We start from the raw sequence: 23,857 nt of genomic DNA on the forward strand, positions 1-23,857 counted from the left end.
TATGCGATGCATATATTAATTACAATTACGAGCACAGCACTCTGGTAGCTGATTTATCAAGACTCAAAAGGACAATATTACAAAAAAACACTATGGTCATTTCTGTCATTTAGTTCTAGTGTACCCGTAGCACTGAACTTCATTATGTATCTACTTTCCATGTAAACAAAAATGGCGGCGCAGAGTGTGAGGTCGCAGCATGTGACCGAGCCACGACAGTCACGGCACCACCATCTTTGTTTATATCCGACACTGCAAGGGGAGAAGAGAACGGTGTGCATCAGGGGAAAAATGGAAGGTGAGTAGAATTGTATTATTTTGCCTACAACTGTATATACATATTATGGGGGAGCTGTATACAGTGATTGCTGGGGGGAGCTGTATACAGTGATTGCTGGGGGGAGCTGTATACAGTGATTGCTGGGGGGAGCTGTATACAGTGATTGCTGGGGGGAGCTGTATACAGTGATTGCTGGGGGGAGCTGTATACAGTGATTGCTGGGGGGAGCTGTATACAGTGATTGCTGGGGGGAGCTGTATACAGTGATTGCTGGGGGGAGCTGTATACAGTGATTGCTGGGGGGAGCTGTATACAGTGATTGCTGGGTGGAGCTGTATACAGTGATTGCTGGGGGGAGCTGTATACAGTGATTGCTGGGGGGAGCTGTATACAGTGATTGCTGGGGGGAGCTGTATACAGTGATTGCTGGGGGGAGCTGTATACAGTGATTGCTGGGGGGAGCTGTATACAGTGATTGCTGGGGGGAGCTGTATACAGTGAATAGCTGGGGGGAGCTGTATACAGTGAATAGCTGGGGGAGCTGAATATAGTGAATAGCTGGGGGAGCTGAATATAGTGAATAGCTGGGGGAGCTGAATATAGTGAATAGCTGGGGGAGCTGAATATAGTGAATAGCTGGGGGAGCTGAATATAGTGAATAGCTGGGGGAGCTGAATATAGTGAATAGCTGGGGGAGCTGAATATAGTGAATAGCTGGGGGAGCTGAATATAGTGAATAGCTGGGGGAGTTGTATATAGTGAATAGCTGGGGGAGCTGTATATAGTGAATAGCTGGGGGAGCTGTATATAGTGAATAGCTGGGGGAGCTTTATATAGTGAATAGCTGGGGGAGCTGTATATAGTGAATAGCTGGGAGAGCTGAATAGTGATTGATGGGGGAGCTGTATATAGTGATTGCTGGGGGTGCTGTATATAGTGATTGCTGGGGGTGCTGTATATAGTGATTGCTGGGGGAGCTGTATATGGTGATTGCTGGGGGAGCTGTATATGGTGGTTGCTGGGGGAGCTGTATACAGTGATTGCTGGGGGAGCTGTATATGGTGGTTGCTGGGGGAGCTGTATATGGTGATTACTGGGGGAGCTGTATATGGTGATTGCTGGGGGAGCTGTATATGGTGATTACTGGGGGAGCTGTATATGGTGATTACTGGGGGAGCTGTATATGGTGATTACTGGGGGAGCTGTATATAGTGATTGCTGGGGGAGCTGTATATAGTGATTTCTGGGGGAGCTGTATATAGTGATTGCTGGGGGAGCTGTATATAGTGGTTGCTGGGGGAGCTGTATATAGTGGTTGCTGGGGGAGCTGTATATAGTGGTTGCTGGGGGAGCTGTATATAGTGGTTGCTGGGGGAGCTGTATATAGTGATGTCTGGGGCTGTATATAGTGAATACTGGGCCCTGTATACAGTGATTGCTGGGGGAGCTCTATATAGTGATTGCTGGGGGAGCTGTATATAGTGATTGCTGGGGAACTGTATATAGTGATTGCGGAGGGGGCTGTATATAGTGATTGCTGGGGGAGCTGTATATAGTGATTGCTGGGGGAGCTGTATATGGTGATTTCTGGGGGAGCTGTATATGGTGATGTCTGGGGCTGTATATGGTGAATACTGGGCGCTGTATACCGTGATTACTGGGGAGGCTGTATATAGTTATTGCTGGTTAATGGTATACATTGGACCTCATTCAATGGGGGCCCCCACCATGTTTTGCGCCCAGGGGCTGCCAGCAACCTTAATCCAGCCCTGCCCACTTATACTACATATGCATACTGAATGTAAATTAAAATTCAATTTCTAAGAGATGTTAAAGGGCTATTGCCCCTTAATATATTCTTAATATACTCAACAAAAATACAGCATTTCACAGATATAATTCCAACCTGTCTCCATCATTCTTGGGGTATGCAATTTCTGGACCCGACCGTAAATCAGAAATCCAAGACAAACACACACACACACACACACACACACACTTCCTGCTGGAAAACAGCAGCGTGAGGAGAGTAAATCTACAATCTACAGACAAGATAAGGTCTTTATCCAAGGGAAGAAAGGCACAGCAGAGCTAACACTGTATGTTATGGCTGAGATATAGCAGGGCTGAGAATGTCATTGTGTGTTATATCCATCTCATAGACTTCATCATCTTTCATCTTCAATCTGACTCATCTCTCTCTTTGTAGGTGTCAGATACTAGTGAATGTTCAGAAGCTAAATGAAAGTGGAGATAAACCTGTAGCCTGATAATCTTAGCACATTGTCAGCACAAAGCATCTCACAACACTAGAGGAGCCATGAAGTGTCTTCTTAGAGTGTCTACTTTCACTTTTATTGCTGTTTTATTGCCGTTTTAGCTCCCATCACTCCCCAGAAGGAAGGTATTTAAGGAAAATCATGTGGGCAAGTCTCTCTCTACCTGGAGACACAGGGCCTGTCTGTGTGACAGCGACATGCAAGTAAGGTTGGATAATTACTGTGTGGGTTAGCTGGCAGGGAGAAGCCCTCCAGTTGTTAGTCAGGGTTGTACTTTGTATAGTCTGTGCCAGACAGGGAAGGATTTTTGTTTTGTGAATGTTTTTTGGTTTCTTTTCATGCAATCTTCTGCAATAAACTTGACCGGAGTCAGCTTATACCTACTTGCTGCTGTCTACCTGGTATTGGTGGGAAAAGACGCTTGACCTTTGACTCCGGCAAAGGCGACCCCTAACCAATTTCTTACAATATATTTTAAAATCTAAAGCTCTGTAGGCAATGGTGTGCAACATCCCCCACCGAGGCCTAGCCTTTTCTTGGGGCCTGGAGACAGCCAGGGCCCGGAATACCTGAGTGGCTGATGGTTGCGGCCTAGGCACGCCAGTGTCATGGTGCTTGGTATGGGGAACCGGAGGGCTGTCCTACAGCCTTGCAGGTCTCTAGCAGGTGGTGTTGGCAAGAAATGATGAGGGAAAGGGTGCTGTAGTAGTTCTCCCTGGGGCAACCCTTTAGTGTCTGGAGTATGAGTCTCTGTGTGGTGAATAGGGTGCCCGTGATGGTGACAGCTGTAGTAGCAGGGACCAGACGGAGGCAGACGTTGAACAAAAATAACTTACAGTTCTTTATTGGAACCGACAGGAACAGTAGCAACGTGCCTTGACAAATGGTAGAATGCTGGGGCTGCAGTTGAAGATGGAACCACAGGAGCAGATCATCAGCCTGGATTCAATGGCAGGCTGGGAGATAACTGTGTCCTAGTAGGATGCTTCAGCTTGTCCTGGGTTGCTTCTGATATCACCCTTGAAGGTAGGATGATATCCCTCTCACCAACTAGCTCTTCACTCCACTCAGGCAGGGAGCTGAGCTCTCTTGCTCTGGTCTGTCTCCCTGTATAACTAGATTAGACTGCTCTCTAAAACTTTCGTGACCAGGGGTTTTATTACTCCCACTGGTCAAGTGGTGGTTCCTCCTCCAATCGCATCCCAGCTTACAGATACAATATCAGAACACATGTGATTGGCTGACACATATTACATCACATTCTTCACTTATCTCCTGCCTTACCAGGCAGACTCTACCGCTGCAGTGTTCCCCTGTGTGATGTAGTGACCTGCTGTGGGGTTGATCAGACCCTACACAGGCTGCAAGCTACATGGTGTGACGTATTCGCAACAACCCCTCTGCCTTGCATCGGCAGGGGTGTTGCAAGTGTATTGGGCAATTGGCACAGGGAACGCAAGGTTAACCAAGAGTCTAAAACAGTGATGGCAAACCTTTTAGACAAGTGCCCAAACTACAACCAAAACCCACATATTTTTCGCTAAGTGCCCATGCAACAATTTAAGCATTAACTTATTAAATCACCTGAGGACACCAATACACTAGAAAGAAGTAGTAGTTTTGGAATATCATTTTAGCTTCCTCTCAGGGTGGTGGGCTGCCTAGGACTGCAAAAGGCCTTGAGTTCTGTCTGGCGAACTCTGCTCAGGTGACGGGATGGGTGCCCATAGAGAGGACTCTGAGTGCCACCTGCGGCATCCGTGCCATAGGTTCGCCACCACTGGTCTAAAGTATTGGCTTAGTTTACACTAAGTTTTGGAATAACTTAGACCAGGTCTCCTTTCAATGTGAAGCCATGTTCACAAGATCATGTTCCTTGTGTTCTTTAGGACTCTATACAGTCTGGAAATCTTGATAAATGTGGCACAAGTCATATCCAGATGTATAAATATGCCCCAGTGGACATATACTGATCTATTCATTAGTTACATGACAAGGTTCCTCATAGACTACAGTATATGAGATGAGTGCACTAAGAGGGGGAAAGTCAGTTCCAAATACAAAAACTAAATAGATAGAAATCCCGACATAATGTCTGCTGAAACAGACACAAACCACATTTAACCCAAATCCCTTGTTCTTTGCCTTTAATTTATTGTGTCAGCCTTTGGAGCTCAGCATAAACAAGTGTTGAACATTCAGTTTGGTCCTGTCTTGCATCTACCGCAATCTGTTCTACAGACATATTTCCATGTATTTATCTTTTATTTTGGAAGGGCAACATAAAAGAACGAAACACAGGGAATATTCTCGGGAGTTACACATAGACATTTACAAGACAGCTGCAGTATTTGGATTGCGTTTAGACACTGCATTCCTCTACTTCCAGGACTTGGAATAAACAAGAAGGAGTAAATAACATAGCTGACGGGTGACAGTATGGTAGTACTTGTGTCTTGTTGGACCATCCTCAGAGGCTGTGCTGTTTGCGCCGGTAAAATGTACGACAGTTCTGGCAGTTATCTGCCTTGTCAGAAATCTCCACACTAAAAAAGGTAGCGGACTCAACAATTGTTTACATAAGGCCATAAAAACATTAACTATCCATGGAGCAAATTTCTGTGCCCTCAGTTTATACTGGCTCACATTTCATCATACTAGTATAAAAAATTAAATCAACTCCACGCAATCGGGTAAAATACTATTCACATGCATCTACTGGAATTTTAAAGCAGGAAAATTTATTACACTCCTTTTCATATGCACCAATATTCAAATTCAAAAGAAACAAAATGAATGTACCTACACCTTGTTCCTGTTTTCCCTAAAACATGGCAAAAACTCTAAGATTTCTATATTTTTGAGGCTTAGAAAGTCAACTGATCTATACAAAGGAAATCTATCATCAAAATCAAGTGATTTACTCATAGATTCAGGCATTGTGACTGTGGTAATCTTCTTATATTTGTTATCAATGGCCTCCTTCCTTCCAAAATCAACTTTTTAAATGATGCTAATGAACCCAAATGGCTCCTGGGGGTGTTACCGGAGACACTCTGTGCTGTAGCTCTCACCGTTTTCCATACTCCCTCAGCTGTTCCGCCTCCCCCTGCCTGATGTAATCTCACTGCAGCAGATGAAGTTTCAGCACATAGTGGGAGGGGGCTCCTGTATAGTGTAACACCCCCAGAGCACTACTGAGTCATTAGCATGATTTTAAAATTTTATTTTAGAAGGAAGGAGGCCATGAATAACAAATGAGAAGATTATCACAGTTCTGATGCCTGGATCTGTGAGTAAGTGCCCCTCCTGTTTTATCAGACTTGATTTTCACGGTAGATTTGCTTTAACATCATTTTAGTCCATAGTGTACCTCTGTAAATGCATGTGTACAGTGGTGGCCAAAAGAATTGGTACCCCTGCAATTCTGTCAGATAATACTCAGTTTTTTTTCCAAAAAAATGATTGCAGTCAGAAATTCTTTGGTATTATCTTTATTTAATTTGTCTTCAATGGTAAACCACAAAAAGAATTGTCAAAAAGCCAAAATTGGATTAAAGTATTGGCACCATTTGAAAAATGATGTGATGCTTCTCTAATTTGTGTAAGTAACAGCCCCTGTAGCTTTCCTGTGGCACCAGGTGGTGGCAATAACTAAATCACACTTGCAGCCAGTTTAAATGGATTAAAGTTGACTCAACCTCTGGCCTGTGTCCTTGTGTGTACCACATTGTGCACGAAGAAAGAAGACCAAAGAACTGTCTGAGGACTTGAGAATCAAAATTGTGAATCAACCGGAATGTTCCTGTGTCTACCGTGCGCAGTGTCGTCAAGAAGTTTAAAGCCCCTGGCACTGTGGCTAACCTCCCTAGATGTGGATGGAAAAGAAACATTGACGAGAGATTTCAATTCAAGATTGTGCAGATGGTGGACAAAGAACCTCGACTAACATCCAAACAAGTTCAAGCTGCCCTGCAGTCCGAGGGTGCAACAGTGTCAGCCCGGACTATCCGTCAGCTTTTGAATGAAAAGGGACTGTATGATACCCAGGAAAACCCCACTTTTTACACAGAAACATAAAAAACCAGGCTGGAGTTTGCCAAAACTTACCTGAGAAATCCTTAAACGTTTTGGGAGAATGTTCTCTGGTCAGAAGATACAAAAGTAGAGCTTTTTGGGAAAAAGCATCAACAAAGAGTTTACAGAAAAAAATACGAGGCCTTCAAAGAAAAGAACACGGTCCCTAAAGTCAAACATGGTGCAGGTTCCCCGAAGTTTTGGGGGGCTTTGCTGCCTTTGGCACTGGACTGCTTGACCGTGTTCATGGCATTATGCAGTCTGAAAACTACAAACAAATTTTGCAGCATAATGTAGGGCCCAGTGTGAGAAAGCTGGGTTTCCTATGGCCCACTGTGAGGTGGCTGGGTCTCCCTCAGAGGTCATGACAATGACCCATAATACATTTCAAAGAACACTAGAATGGTTTGAGGGAAAGCACTGGAGACTTCTAAAGTGGCCAGCAATGAGTCCAGACCTGAATCCCATAAAACACCTGTGGCGAGATCTCACAACGGCAGTTTGGAGTAGGCTCCTTCACATCTCAGAGACCTGGAGCAGTTTGCCAAAGAACAATGGTCTAAAATTCCAGCAGAGCCTTGTAAGAAACTCACTGATAGTTACCGGAAGCAGTAGTTCGCAGTTATTTTATCTAAAGGTTGTGCTACCAAGTATTAGGCTGAGGGTGCCAATACTTTTGTCTGGCCCACTTTTGGAGTTTTGTGTAAAATGATCAATGATTTGACTTTTTTTCTTAATTTTCTTTTATCTTTTTTCATTGCAAGCAAAATAAATGAAGACATTAATACCAAATAATTTGTGATCGCAATAATTTTCTGGAGGAAAACGAGTATTGTCTGACAGAATTGCAGGGGTGCCAATACTTTTGGCCACCACTATACGTGTGACCAAGATGCAAAAATGGAAAAAATAAACATTTACCAGAACATTCTTCAGGGGTCTCTTCAGGCTCTACTGTCCGTGTTCCTTCTGAAATACTTGTAGCCATAATTGCATCACTAGTAAAGAGAGAAAAGATATATAAGAAAGAGTGTTTGCAAACATATGTAATGTCATTACTTTACAGCCCATTATTTGTGACGCCTGGTGATGCTTAGTTTAAAAAGTTTACAAGGGTCAGATCATGCTGTGTCATAGATTTGACGCACAGATATTTAAGATGCCACTTATTAGTTTACTTACCTTATATTATTTAGCATCAAATTTATAATAAATCAGCCACATTTTGTGGTTTTATTTAGTCATCTGCATTATTTTAGGCAGATTATCAGAATAATAATATATAATTCCATTGAGTATTGTAAGGCAACATGAACGCCAAACTCTAGGTATCTTAAAACAGCAATTTCACAGTGGGAAGAGCACCCTGGGCTCTTATGCCTTAAAGTCCCTGTGTCTCTTATGAGACAAGTACTATACTTCAAAGTTTAGATTTTGATCAGGAAATGAAAATGATCTAATTATTGAACGAATTGAGTCAGCATTGAAAGTGATAGTTTGCTATTCCACAAATTGCACAACCTTTTAGGCAACATTCACACAACAGGTACGTATATAAAGCCACATATACATCCCCATAGAGGGCAATAGACTTCCGGCGGTGGTAAGGTGTTAGATCGTGTTCTATCTTTCCCAGTGTGCACCGTGCATCCCAATGGGGAAGGGAGCGCAGCACTCACCCCTCCTCTCCAGCATGCGTCCCATATGGCATACGTTCATGTACATGTAGCCTTCAGCTGGATTCACATTTTTCTGTGATCACGAACGTGGGAAGTACTGTGCCATTAACTGATCACTATGCTGGGGACTGAACGCTGTTCATCCTATATTAATATTATGCACAGAGTTCTTGTTTCCCCAATATATAGCAGAGCCAACAGTACAGTGTTGGGTCTGCTGCATTTCGGGGAAACAAGAACTCTGTATATATATATGGAAATCCAGCCTTACCCTGAAGTCGTGGCTGGTTTTGTAGTTCAACCCCTTTAACTTGAGCGTTGTAATATTGCCATTGTCAATTGTTACTATTTCTGGCTACAGATTTTGTAAGTAAGGTATTATTCTTTCTTAGCGGAATAAGTTTCACTTCTCCAATTAAACAATAAAAACAGGAACACTGTTCCCTTTTATTTGGAGTAAAATTTCAATAAGAAGAATCACCCAAAGCAGCCAAGGGGATATATATATCCATCAATATATTAAAGGATGCAATTTACAGCCATAAATGGACACAACCTGTAGCTGTCTTCTGCCGAAACTAAACTTTTCATAAAAAGTTCACTCAAAATTATTTGAGTCAAAAAAAGTTATGCAAGAAATGGCTCAAAAATGTTTAAAAAGAATAAAAAACCCCCCAAAAAACAAATTCAAGAAATCCAAAAATGATGACGATTATGTTTATTGTTTGGCCTGATGACAAGGTTAGTCATCTTGACAGGTAGTCCTCACCAGTATATAATGAACAGCTGTTATAGAAGGGAGCGCTGTGCCAGCAAATGCTTAAAGTAAGCAGTCCTCCTGATTGCGTGTGGGCAGTTACAGAACTGTCACCAGAGATGATCTGTCACATCTGTTCTCTCCTTAAAAAAGGAAATATTCTGCTACAGTCCAGTTCTAAACATGTTCTATAAAGATGGTGTATTCCAAAAAAATTCTCGGAATCATCCTGTCCTTATGTTTATGGGGTTAGCAGTGAACTTGACATGAACCAATGGTGCTACAAGTCGGACATCATTCACAGGCAAGTTAAACAAAATCTGCATTTTTACAATGCATAGTAATAATCCCACCAATTTATCTGATATTGCTGGTTTATGGAATATTTAAGGCATTTGGCAGCTGGTCTAAAACATTGCCGTGGGGAGCCACCCTTAGTAGTGTGAATAGTACCAACAAATGACAAGTTTTTCATCTATTTTTGGAAAATACTAAACACTAGTCTTCTTATACAGTATATCCCATACAAAATATCTACCATACTGGTTGAATACATGACCATTTATCGAATGCACTGGCCATCTTTCCAAAACGGCATCGGAAGTGCTGTCCTGCAAGTTACATTTGCCAGAAAGTGTTAAAAAAAAACTACAAAAAGTTTCTCAAGCTCCTCTGTCTGTTTGTAATGGAGAGCAGCTGGCTGGGATGAATTGTTTTTCGAAAAATGTAACAAGAGGAAATGCCTTTGGTGCAAAGGGTCACGTTCAGTCTGTAATTACACAGAAAAAGAACAAAAACACACACACAGCACCAAACTATTTTGTACGCCTGTCCGAGGCATAGTTTAAAGGGATCATACTAAATACTCAGTATAGAAGATTCTACAACAAGTTACTGTAGGGGTAATAGGTAAAGGCAAAGGCAATAACAGCTTGACAGCTATCAGGGATGTTTAGTCATAGGTATGATGCAATATCGGAAGTCCCAAGTAGGGCCCCTTTCACACTTGTGAGTAGGATGCGCTGAACTAGCATCACACTCGCAGCGAGTGCGACCTGGATCTACCGGCCCAAACGCTGCAAACCGGAACTGAACTCAGCATGTAAGTATAGTTCCAGTGTGCAGCATTTAGGCCAGGAGATCCAGGCAGCACCTGCTGCAAATGTTATGCGAGTTTAGCGTATCCCACTCACAAGTGTGGAAGGGGCCTTAGTCCCAAGAATTTAGATTGAAAAACCTTAGGTTCTTTTAAAAACAAATAAAAACATATTCCTCCTCCTTCAAACATTACCAAACTAGTTTCTCTTTAGCATAATATCCAGTCTTCTATAAACTAATGACCTGGATAATTTGACATATTTTAGACTAAGTTCACGCTCAACGGCGGATCTTCGTGTAAGTATGGGCGGACACCGGGGCCTTCGGCTACACAGGGGCCCACACCCATACTCGGGCCCTATATGAAGGTTGCCGCAGCCAAATAGCCTGGTTAAAAAAAAAAAAAAAAAAAGACCTCTACGCTTACCTCAGACTTTTTCTTACCGGCCCAGTCTTCTACTCTTCTTCGGAATAGGAGAAGACGGAGCCATGGGGAGAAGAAGCTGGAGGTGAGTATAGAGGAGGGGGGGGGATTCTAGAGGCTCTAAGGGGGAGCCCTGCTGTAAACATTTCACTAAAGGGGTGCTTGTGGACATTTCTGTAAAGGGGGGGCCAATACAGGCTGCGGTGGTGGTCATCGGGCCGGAGGAGGAGGAGGGCCCTGGCGTCTGAAGGCCCCATGGTACACCTAATCCTCCATTGTTCAAGCTACAGTGCAAATCTCTTTTTCTTACCACCATTACAAAAAAAGTAAAGAACAGAGGTTGAAAACATCGGTTAAAAATCCCATACCTGCCTATCTTACCATAACTGATGACATAAGTTTTACATTGATGTTAATGGGATTTTAACTGATATGTTAAACCTCTGTTCTTTTTTCTTAACAGAGGCAAGTAATGGAGGTTTGAATGGTAGTGGGAAATGAGCCTTACAGTTTAGCAAACTACAGATACAATTGACATTTTCTCATGGAGGATTATCCCTACTTGATACAATAATCACAAACTTTCAGCCTCAAGAATTAAACCAGTATGTAACTATTCACAAAGATTCACGAACTGTGGAGATGCGCCATCAAATTAATTAATAATAATAAAAAATAAGCATTTCTTACCCTTTTTCCCCTGCCACCAACAATATAGTCCTTACCTCCAGTTTCAGTGGTTATAGCAGTAAAACATCCATATCTTCAAGTGGCCACTGCAGCTATTTACTTTTTTTCAAGTGAACCGAGAATGGTGTGGAGGAGTGATTTAGCAAGGATATAAATTGAAGTTTCTTTCACTATATTATTGCATTCTTTCCCCTCCCCATCTGGTCTATTTTCCGTCCACTTCTGAAATCCCCTTTAAGTCAGGATTTCCTGTTAACAAGTATGCAATGCAGTTCTTCTCCAGAAAAATGTCCTCTCCTATAGGAAGTTTCCTTGTAAGTCAATGTCTGACCCTTTAAAATAACCCAAGTCCTGGTTTTAAGGTTATCAGTTAACCCAACGCCACCCATCTGTACATGGGGCTTTATTGGAGTTGTTGCCTTAGTTGGCAGCTTTGTGCCACACCATCATTTTTGACTCCCCACAAAGCATTATCCTAGCCATTTCTTGCCAGTAGAGCAAGTAGTGAGGGCCATTTGGCTCACTACAAATAGATAATAGTAAGAAATATAATTTGATAACTCAGGTCCATTCCTGGTTAGAAATACACAATAATAAGGATTTTGTCTTTAGGATCTCTGCAATTACCTCACATGACCTGTAGATGTATGGATCTCTTATGAATAGAACAGCGGGAACAAGTCACTGTGAGATTAATAATTACAACAATGGATAAAGTGGTCTTTGAAGAATAGAATAATACCTATAAACACATAGCAGTAAAGTTGCTAAGTATCAGACAGGACAAAACAGCAGCAGAAGAAAAGCTGCTAAGTACAGGAAACATCGGTACGTCTCTCTGACTCAGCAGGTAGCAGTCAACCCTGTGCATCAAACATCAAAAGACCAAAAGCAATGCAGAACTTTATCGCTTCCTTTCCCGTGACCCGCCTGTGCCTATAAAAACTTCCTGGCAGTTTCTGCTTCACAATGATGGTCCATTCCACTCCATTCAGGCAGTCCATATACAGAGTCAGAAAGGTCCAAAAGCAGATTGACATTTTCAGAAGGTATTACAGTATTGCTCAAATGATAGTTGGAAAACATTGCCTTTAAATAGAAAGATGGTAATTCAATAGCTGAAAGCAAAACATTTCTTAACCCATATTTAAAGCTCAAAAAGATAGGTTTAGGACAGGTTGGAGGTCAATTTTAAGGTCAGTTTTAGGCTCCATGCACACATGTGCCGTGAGCCGCAAGCCGGGTGGAGAAGGAGTAGGGGGTAATTGCTGGACCTTAGGGAGCCAAGCCGCAATAAGACCTGCCCTACCTTTTGCTGTGTGGGTGCCCAGCATAGACATGCACAATGCATCTCTATGGCCATTTGCAGATAGATGTGTGCATGGAGCCTTAAAGCAAATCTATTATCAAAATCAAGCATAATAATTCAGAGACACTTACTCATAGACCCAGGCACAGTGACTATGGTAATCTTCTTATATTTGTTATCCATGGCCTCCTTCCTTCTAAAATCAACTTTTAAAATTATGCTATTGAGCTACAAGAGCAATTGGGGGCATTACCAGAGCCACCCTTGCTCTTGCTGCACAGGCAGTTACACTGCCTACCCTTCCCCCTACCTCTACCTGCTGTCTTCTCATGGCATCAGGGAGTTTCAGGGGTAGTACTCCTGCACAGTAACACAGCCTGTGAAGCTACAGCATGGAGGGAGCATTGCACCACCACATGTGGCACCACCATACGAGTTCAACATTGCACTGCAAAGCTGTGAGCTAAATAAATCAATACATTTTTGATCACAAAAGAATTTTAAAAAGTCACCATAAAACTAAATCTGGAAATCAGGACCATCTTTATATTGATCTTTTAAAAAAAACTTGGACTGAATTGTGCCAACAGCGATTTTTATAGGCCTCATAATAATCCACTAGCATATAAAACTTTATAAAAACTACTGAATTAGAAAAAGGGTGGAAAAATGAATAAAAAAAGAGCAAACTATATTACCTGAAATTTGCAGTTCTAGCAAACATCCAGTACATAAACATTAGTAAAGGCTCACACATCCAGATTGTCCCCCGACTAGACTTGCTGCCAGTGTTAAATGTGCCCCCTGGTAGCTTCATAAACAAGCAGTCATTTCCAGGACAAGTAAAGCTGGCCAGATTTCCTGGATCAAGCTCCCTTTTCTGGAATAAAACGTACCACTAAATAACAAAGAACAGCATTACCAAGTCCATTCCACTGTTTGCAGAGGAAATTAAAAAATGTGCGCTGCACCCAAGGCCTGGATCTAGTTCTGTGGTGTGGCTGTTTCTAGGGTCCACTGCAGTGTTTCTCATTGTCACAAAGCCAGGTAATCTCTACATGAAAAATTACATCATTATAAGGTGAGTTTTTCAGCACAAAAAAAAAAAATTTGCTGAAAAACCTCACCTCGGCTTATACCCGAGTCAAGAAGAAAAAAAGAAACCTGTCTACGCACCTTCCGATTTCCCCCTCCCCGGCAGACCCTATCCTATACAGCGATGCTCTGGCTCCATGTCCCCACGCCGTCTGTTGCAGGGATCGTGACGGCATTGCCACACACTATGATGTCAGCGAGCGGCTGACGTCATGGTGCCTGCAACGGACCGCGTGAGAACACTGGAGCATCGCTGTATAGAAGAGGACCTGCCTCAGGGGGTCAGAAGGTGAGTATATGTTTTTTTCCTACAGGCATTATATTTGGGGCAGGGGCTGGCAGACTATATACTTCAGGAGGATGGTAGTCTATATACTGCAGGGAGGTGGCAGGCTATATACTGGGGAGGCTGTGACCAATGCATTTCCCTCGGCTTATACTCGAGTAAATAGGTTTTTCAAGTTTTTGTGTAAAATCTTGGCTTATACTCGGGTCGGCTTATATTCAAGTATATGCGGTAGGTTCCTGTTCCAAATTTTGCGACTGTGGCAGTCAATTTAACAGTCGGCAATCAACGGACCGAAGTTTGTTTGCAGCCCAAGAAAGCACACAGTCATGTGTGGGTAGAGCTATTCAAATTTAGGGTCAGACTGACCCACCAAAGATCCAAAGGATTCCCCACTAGGTCTTCATTGAAAGAAAAGTAGTGGTTTACACAAGTCCCTTGCCACTTCATTTGACTGCAATATCTCCAGAAGTCTCAATAGATATGAACTGAGTAACAATGAGACCCATCGCTTCATTCATAAAAAAATGGGACCTCCTCGGGATGAGAGAAGGGTCTTGGTGTTTAGTCCCTTACCAATCTGCAAGTTATCACCTATTCTGTGGGTGCAAATTTTCAATGGGATTCTGCCATCTTGCAATGCGGATTCACATTACCAAAATAAAACTTGATGTCATTTTAGTGAAAATTATATATTTATCTTTCTGCACATTAACTTCTTATTGCAGCAGGTATGTGGCAGTGTCTGCTGGTGCACATGTCTATACTGCCCAAAATCAGGCTGCAGCACCCATTTACACAATGATAGTCACAAATTGTGTATTAACTCTTGGCGTTTTCTTCTTTTATGGTGTCAGATCCTTGGTCAGCAGTTGTAGGATTACACATTTAATGGCACAAAGCATTCCATCTGCCTTTTATCTATAGTCAGTTATTGATAAACGGATTGCTATACAGTCCTTATACATGTTAACAGGGGCCATAGAGTAATCGAGCCTACAGGTGTATATTGAGACATTAAATAGTCAGAAAAGGCAGTGCGGAAAACTCAACTCAGGTCGTAGCTCTCAGGTAGTCCTTTTCATATCAATGGTACTCAAGTGTATGAAGGAACTCATCTTGTAGGATACTCACATAAAGGCCAGCATTGAGACCCCCATTTATCCTAGGATATATTGCCTTTAGCAATGAAACAACCCCATATTCAGGCTTCCCTTCGAACTTGACAGTTCTTTCTATTTCTCGATCCATTAACACCCTTTTTCACCCATACGAGCCCAGTCTATTGACTTTCACCTTTTTTTGAACCACCATTCCAGACTTGTGTAATACATGTCTTACGGTGCGTGCATAGAGGTCTGTCTTCTCACGATTACAAAGCATAGAAATCACCTCTACTGCTGTAAGGTGTCAGCATTATGAGCCAACTGGTTGTTATTTTGCCTTGACGTCCACCTCTTGACTTTGGAGTAGATGGACAGACTTAATTTCGTATTCTCCTGACTCCCATGGGACTCCCATGATTCAGTTTTGCAATTTATTGACTGAGAGAAAGTTATGGAATAGCTGAACGATGTGGTTTCTTTTTTCTTGGGAAATCTTCATGATTAGGAATTAACCGAATAACACACTTAGCCATTAGTTAAAGAGGACCTTTTACGTATATAAATATTAGCACTCCACTGCTACATAGATTCAGGAGCACTTTGAATTTACCTTCTAACCCCAACAGTTGCAGAGATATCAGTCGCAGTATCTGACCATTCTAATCTGTGTTTTGTCGGAGAGGAGGAGCTGGGACTGTAGGTGTGTGTTATGCTAATCTTCTCTCATTCTGTCCAATCTAGATGCTGTGTATTGTGTTAACATTCTGCTAATTTTCAGTTAACATTGCATTTACACCGTGTATACAAAAATGCAATGTTACAAAATATGATGCAAACAGAATGGAAACGCAATGGAAATGCCATGTAAATGCACATACCATGTAGAAGTAAACATCCCAAGAAGCCATGAAAAAGCAATGTTAATGCCACACAAACTGAATTTAAAGGCAACACAATCATCCCATAAATGCTGACGTAATTGCGACGCAAACAACACGGAAAGGTAACTTAAATGTGACACAAATGCAACGCAAACTACATGGAAACGCAAATGCAACGCAAGTGCCACATAAACATACATGCTGCAAATGTAATGTAAATGACAATGTGCTGCAAACGCTGAGTAACCGCAAATGCTACATAAACGCACTGCAACCACACAAACGTAAATGCAAATGCCATGTAAACGGCAAATAAACACAAATCCTACACAAATTCCACATGAATGCAAACACCATGTGAACGCAAATACAACGCAAACACCACGTAAACGACATGTAAACACAACAAAAGCGCCACGTAAACACAAATACAATGTAAGTGCCACATAAACATGATGCAAATGGGAGGCAAGCGCAAAAACAACGCAAGTGCAAATGTAAACCTCATGATTGTGCAAATGTAATGTAAATACCATTACATCACGTTTATGTTAACATTGCGTTTACATCAGGTCTTCATTTGCATTTACATCACGTTTGCAGAAGATAATTATCAGAATGTGTGTGAACAAAGCCTCTAGATGAGCAAAGAGAAATCAAAGCTCACTACTGTTTATAGTAGCTTCTCTGTCCGCTGATTGGACAGTATGATAGAAAATCAGCATAACACACATCCCTAGATCCTCCTCTCTGACAAAACACAGATTATAATGGTCAGATACTGGGACTGATATCTCTGCAACCGTGGGGGCTAGAAAGAAAATTCAATGAGCCCTTACTAATGGTATAGTAATATCCACATGTGTGAGGTGGTGAAAGGTCCTCTTAAATGTGAGAATCGATTGTAATTTGTAGTATACAAGAAGTTCTATCACCAGAAGCAAACCAATAACAATGCAAAACAAATATATATATATATATATATATATATATATATATATATATATATATAATGGTAGTCTTTTATTCAAAGTTGTTTCTTGCGGTGGCAAAGACTTAATTCTAACACTACAAAACACACAACTAAGTTTCAAATCATTTTTTCATTCTTAGATATGCATAGATATTACAGCTGTAGTTGTTACTTGGCACAGAGAACATTCTATTGTCAGCTTCCCTCTTGCTTCTGCATTTTATAAGACACCTACAGGAACCCTCCCTTCTTTAAGCAAAGTTTACATACTTTCACTTGGGCAGAAATGAATCTCCTCAACCAATCCCAGAAGACCAGGAGTGGATCTGTTCCAAATTATCAGACCACAGATGTTTCCTGCCAACATTTTTTGGTTAATAAGATTCAGCCTATAAGGGCAAGGTGTGCAAAATTATTTAGAAATTCTTTCTACCTTTCTTTGGTCTTGCGATTCATGCCAAGAACTACACAAGTACAAGCACGAAGACTGCAGACTTATAAAGACCCAGGATATCAGAAGCCATCCACCACAGAGTAACCATGATATATTATTGTGAAACACGACTACAGAATGGTTTTCAAGGAATTTGTGGCAGTAATTTACAGGCTTGCATTGCAAACATGATGGACAAACTATTTTGGCTGGAAGATCCCTGTACACAAACTGCCCTCTAAAAGCACATGGCCACATTACCTTTAACTAGAAGTTATTTCTTAGATTTCTAACTCAATAGAGTTGGGTTTGTCTGGAAAAACCCTGCACACAAACTGCCCTCTAATACTTAAAGGTAATGTTGCTATGTGCTTCTATAGGGCTGTTTGTGTACAGGGTACTTCCAGCCAATGCCAACACTATTGAGTTAGGATTCGAAGAAATAACTTATACCTTTAAAAGCACACGGCCACATTACCTTTAAGTATTAAACTAAAAATTATTTCTTAGAATCCTTATACTTAAAGATAATGTGGCCATGTGCTTTTAAAAGTATAAAGTTATTTCTTAGAATCCTAACTCAATAGAGTTGGGTTTGGCTGGAAGAACCCAGCACACAAACTGCCCTCTAAAAGCATATGGCCACATCACCTTTAAGTATTAAATTAGAAATTATTTCTTAGAATCCTAACTCAATAGTACTTTATCAAAACTCCAATATGCCACTGTAGAATATTCAGGGGACAAAGTTAAAAACATAGACACCATCGATTGATAACTAAATTGGGGTCCAAAGCTCTCCTTTCCTCCTCACGGCACAAGTGGTCTTATCCTATTCAATGTCTTTAGGGTTTATGGAAACAGATGAGTGTCCTACTTTTCCATCAGGAGGATACGCACTAAATTGATACTTAATTATATTATTAATTATATTGATAGCTATTGCTTAATTCACAATTTTGACCCCTACTTGATGGGAACCCCACAAATAACACAGTTATCACCACTCCTTTATAGGCTATACTGCCCTTTATAAGACAACCGCTTGCAGTGTACAGAAGTTCAATGAATTACATGCAACTCATTGTGTTTCTTTGATAGTTACTAATGGAAAATCTAGCCACAAAAGTCTGTGTGTAGCCTTAGCTCAATAAGTCATACTCAGAATACATATGACAAACTACAGCTGTTGCAATCATACAACTGCACCCCCTGCTGGAAGTGGTTATATGGTTTTATAATATTACCTCCATATATTGAACAGACATTAATTACGTGGATTTAAAAACACAAGTTTAGCCAACACCTATGGTTATATATAAGCTCGCAGGCATTATCACTCTGGATTATTCTTGCAATAGCTTGAGGTCACTTAACAGATACCTGTTGGCAAAATATTACTTAGCACATGCCATTAAAGCAGTCACTGAAGAATCATCAATCACAACATTTGACAACATGAAGAGGAGCAGACAGGATAATATTATCGATTGATAGACAATCTATTATTAGAGATATACATACTTAAATGAAACTAAGTGACAAATCTGCCACAAAGTGACCCTCAGATATATATTATGCCAACATACATATAACATATATAAAAAGATATTATTTACGCCACTTCATCCTATTGTTTAAAAGGGCAACAGCTGAAGGAAAACCGGCTTTTCCTCTTCTAGCTTGAGTTTTGTGGAAGGCAGCATCTAAATACAGCAGCAACAAAGGAACAAAGAATGCAGAGATGACTTACTTTTTACCTTTCAGACAACTATACAATGCAGACATTGTCTGACTGCTACAATCCACTTATTGCATGGCCTTCGCTGAGGTGTCCTGAGCTCCGGATGGAAGAAACTGAAAAAAAAAAAAAAAAGTCCTCCCGATCCAATCCTGTAAATACCCACACATACAACACCTAGTATGTGCAGAGACACCAGCCCCAGCTAACAGGCAGACCATGATCTCTCCGGCTGGGAGTGAGGAGGCTGTGCCTATTCCATATACGGAGAATCCGAGTGGCCTCCCCTTTTCCATTCTCATTCCCTCTCACTCTGCTGGGAACATTGTATCCCAAGCACACAGCATGAGAAACTGCTTGACAGCTTTGCCCAGAGGCAAGTTAAGTATCCTTGAGGTTATCACCGGGAAAGGTAGTCCAACAAAAATGCTCTTCGGACACAATTTAAGGCCATTCCAACAGATGGATTTTTAGAAAGATTTTCTCTGGATTGCAGACACATGTTTTCAATGAAGCATCTTCTCAGTAAGGATCATGATTGGCTGGAAGGCATCTTTGTTTTAGAAAAGTAGGAAATTTCATTGTAATATTCAGCAATGAGAATACATTCACCATGATGGTTACCTCAGCTAAAGTAACCCAAGAGGGAGAGTGGAAGTTTTAACATTTTATTCACTGTCCTGAGCCAGTGAGAAGTGCTTATACAATATATTATGCAGACAGAGGAACCATACTCTAATTTAATTAATAGGTTGTGCTCATTGCAGGGTTCTCATTCCCATATGTATGAGGAACTGGAAACAAGGCACACACCCATTTTTTTTCTCTTTTTATTTTACTGCCGATTTATTTGAATGCTTGCATCAAAACATTGGCCTTCACCATAATAGTGACAATATTTTTTGTAGACACGATGTATATCCAAAATTATGACTTTTCGGTCATCTAGACCTCAAGTGTGATCAGTGTCTAGGCTGGTCCGTATATGGAGTGTAAGTGAGCCACTCCATATGCTTACCTCCTGAAAGCGGACGGAGTAAACATGAGCAGCAGGCAGTGTTCAAGAGATTTCCCTAGTGATGCAACAGTCCTTATATGGACATTTACATCATTGGGGTCCTCCTTGAGTGTACGCACAGTGGAGGCCGAGATGTATACAGTACTACGGCATCTGTACCCTATAGGCTATAGCTTGCTACATCATTCCATTTTATGTTTCCTGCAGGAAAGGATACCCGGGTCTAGGCACCTGGGTAATATTATTGTGTGCTGCTCGTTTTGATTATAATATTATGTGAATGTGTGCATCTCAAGGAGCTTCCCTGGCGTGTACACTGAATGTATGCATAAAACGTGGTATGAATGTTGTGCAACACCCTCGCCGATGCAATGGCGAGGGAGTGTTTGCGAATACGTCCCACCTGCATGTACCCACATCACACTACATGGTCCTTATAGGACATAGGGGATATTGCAGTGGTGAATCCTGCCTGGCAAGGCAGAGGTTAAGTATTTTGTATGATGCAAGATGCTATTGTCCAATGATCTGTGTTACATCCTGTGCTCTGTAAGCTGAGATGTGATTGGAGGAGCAGCCACCACCTGACCAGAGGAGTTACAAAACCCCTGGCCAGGAATGTTCTTTCAGAGAGATTCCAGTGTAGGAGAATCCTAGAGATCGGTGAGTGAGTGAGCAATCTCTGTCTAGCCCATACCAGAGCAGGAAGAGCCTAGCCCCTGCCTCTGAAGAGTGGAGTCTAAGACTAGAGTTAGTGTAGTGAGGAAAAGGGGTATCATCTTACCTTTAAAGGTGATACCTGAAGCCCTACAGGACAAGCTGAAGCATCCTTCCAGGACACAGCTGCCTCCCAGCCTGCCCTCTACATCCAGGCTGGTGAACTATCTCCTGAGGCTCCCTCCAACTCACATCTCAGCACTCCATCTACCTGTTAAAGGCACGTTGCTGCGGTTCCTGCCGGTTCAAATAAAGAACTGTAAGTTGTTTTCTTCAACTTCTGTCTCCGTCTGGTCCCTGCTAATACGGCTGCCTTCAATACCGGCACCCTGTCCATCACACAGAGACTCACACTCGGGACATTAAGGGGTTGCCCCAGGGAGATCCGCTATAGCAGCCTCTCCCTCATCATTTCTTGCCAACACCACCCTGCTGGAGACCTGCCAGGCTGTAGGACAGCCCTCCGGTTCCCCCGTACCAAGCACCGTGACCATAGCGTGCTTAGGCCGCAACCGCCAGCCACTCCGGTACCGCGGGCCCCGACTGTCCACAGGCCTCACCTCAAGGGCTAGGCACCGGTGGGGGATGTTGCAGTTGCTTTATCCAGATAACGGAGAACTGTTTGGGTTCCTGTACATGTGCTTGTTATTTGTTGAAAACATTCACAAATAAAAGTGCACCTCCTAAAGTACTCCATGCAAGTTCCAACATGGCCAATAACCTACCAATGGCAGCTTATTTCCATCTCTTCCCTGAGAATACATGAATGCTCTTTCACACCAAAAGTACATGTATTTGACTTGAGGGTGTCAGTAGGAATAGGTACTTTAAAGAGGACCTGTCAAATGTAAAAACGGCACTAGGAGCTGCTCACTAAAGATGTAGCAGTATTACACTGCTAGCATTATCGGAAACCTCTAATAACACTAGCGCACAGTGTCGCGCTGTACAATAGAAACGCCGGACCGCGCTGTAAGCTGTTGGGCGTATTTATGAAGGGATGGTCGGAGGCGCCGCTTCTCCCTCGGACAGCCCCACCCACTCCATAGACCGGTGGCAACTGCTGAGCTTCATGCGGCAATCACCACCTACTAGTTCCGCCCCCTCATGAATATAGCCGACCGCTTAGAGCAGTTCGGCAGTGTCTGCAAACGTTATCATAGGTTTCGGATAACGCTAGCAGTGTAACACTGCTGCATCTATTGTAGCACTAGGAGCTGCTTACATAAGAAAGAAGCTCCTTGTGCTGTTTTTACTGGTGACAGGTCCTCTTTAAAGCTGACCATAGACGCAAGTTATCGGTGTCAGGTGTTTTATACCAGATACTATGGGCCAGATCAATCTTATATATGCAGTTTGTCTCACTAATGTGGAGAGTGTGCCAGGTTATTGAAGACAAGTGCACAAACTTCAATAATCTGGGGCATCCTGCAATTGTTCTTAAACTGAGAGCACCAGTTTTATTTGGTGCACTCAGTTTAACAGGTGGGTGCCACATTTCTGTCAAACATCGCGCACAGTCAATCTGCACTGGAGCGGCCCTTTAGGTGCAACATAAAACTGGTGCAAATACATCCTAAATGTATGTGCAATACACATACACATGTATTTATGAGTAAAGTACGGCACAAAACCGGTGCAGCCAATTTAAGAATGTGGCTATACGTTTTCACAACCATCACAAACCATCAGTTCACTTCAGATTTTACAAAAATGTAATGATATAATGGTTTAATCTATTTCCTGTGTCATACACATTGCTCCTGTCTGTTTTTTTATACCCATAAAGTAGCACTACTAAATACTCCCACTGAGATCAATACTACACAAAAAAACTGTACATTTCCAATCATCAATTCATGACAAATAACTGGTAAAAATGGAGAAAGTGATGTTAGGCAATTAAATGAAGCAGGGGTCTACTTTTTTTTGTTGTGAAATCTAATTTTTATCTAAAAAAAAAATAAAAAGTTAGAGAAAGGATTTATAGCATCTCAGCATACTCTACCAGCTCAGGACAATAGAGGAGCCTGGTTGTACACACGCACCACATACTACAAGACAGGGAACAGAGGGGTGCCACACTGAACTCGGATTTGGCCAGGATATCTAACCCCTTGCCCCCTACAGGCCTTTTCTGTTTTTTTGCATTGCCATAATTAGTTTTTTTTTTTTTTTTATGGAAGATATTTGGGGGGAATTTATTAAGAATGGCGCTTAGTGAACCAGTCTTGCTACCCTCCTCTTCCCCCTTCTTGCCGGTGTTGTATTTACCAATAGGCACTGGCCTGGTGGAGATTACAGCTCTAGCCTTTGCATGTTTTCTGGCAGAGATCATGTAAATATGGCGGGGCACTTTTGGAATACATGTATACAAAAGCGAAAAAGGATCAGCAGCTTCCCATAGAAAAATCAGCCACACACACGGGTTAGTTTGGTAATGCAGTGTGCACGCCCACAGTAACAGTCATTGTAACCCAACATCTTGACAACACTCGTCTCGTGACTGTGGGGTACTTGAGACTCCCGGATGGCAGGTATGTAAGGTGACACTTCCTCCTCTCTAGTTACCCCTGAGGAAGCCACCGCTTTGTGACGATACACATGAGGACCTTACCAGTCAGCCTTTCGTCCTACCTACCTATACTTGGAAGTGTTTAAAGGTATTGTAATGCTGCTGCAATTCAGTAGCCTTGCACATTGATACAATTGTACTATTATTTTTGCCTGCCACCGCGTCCAAGTTATACATATATACATTTTTATAAATTGATCAGGTCCTTTTTCCTGTGTATATGAATGCATGTTTAACTATTATCTAAGATATTTGCTAGAGGGGCTTCTTTTTATGAAAGGCTGATTGTATAGAGACAGATTTTCAGTATCATATGTAACTGCTCTATATTGTCATACTGGGGCACATTTACTTACCCGGTTCAGTCCGAATCCCGCAGCACGTTGTCCGGCACTGATTCGGGTCTGCCGGCATTCACCAAGGTCGTACGCCCGATACC

General features: G+C 42.0%; 1 protein-coding gene across 4 annotated transcripts in view; it reads right to left on the reverse strand.

Annotated features, from left to right (window-relative positions):
• The window catches only part of KIAA1210 (KIAA1210 ortholog), a 66,267-nt gene that overhangs the window by 25,611 nt on the left and 16,799 nt on the right, over positions 1–23,857 (reverse strand). For 3 of the 4 annotated variants that reach the window (XM_072125501.1, XM_072125499.1, XM_072125500.1), the window contains one exon: positions 7,558–7,634. In XM_072125501.1, the coding sequence (XP_071981602.1) occupies positions 7,558–7,624 (67 nt within the window). In that variant the 5' untranslated portion in view covers positions 7,625–7,634. Of the gene's footprint in view, positions 1–7,557; positions 7,635–19,120; positions 19,309–23,857 lie in introns of those variants that run through there. The other variant, XM_072125498.1, reaches the window with a different exon arrangement.

The sequence above is a fragment of the Engystomops pustulosus genome, chromosome 9, assembly GCF_040894005.1.
Source record: "Engystomops pustulosus chromosome 9, aEngPut4.maternal, whole genome shotgun sequence".
Classification (NCBI taxonomy): Eukaryota; Metazoa; Chordata; class Amphibia; order Anura; family Leptodactylidae; genus Engystomops; species Engystomops pustulosus.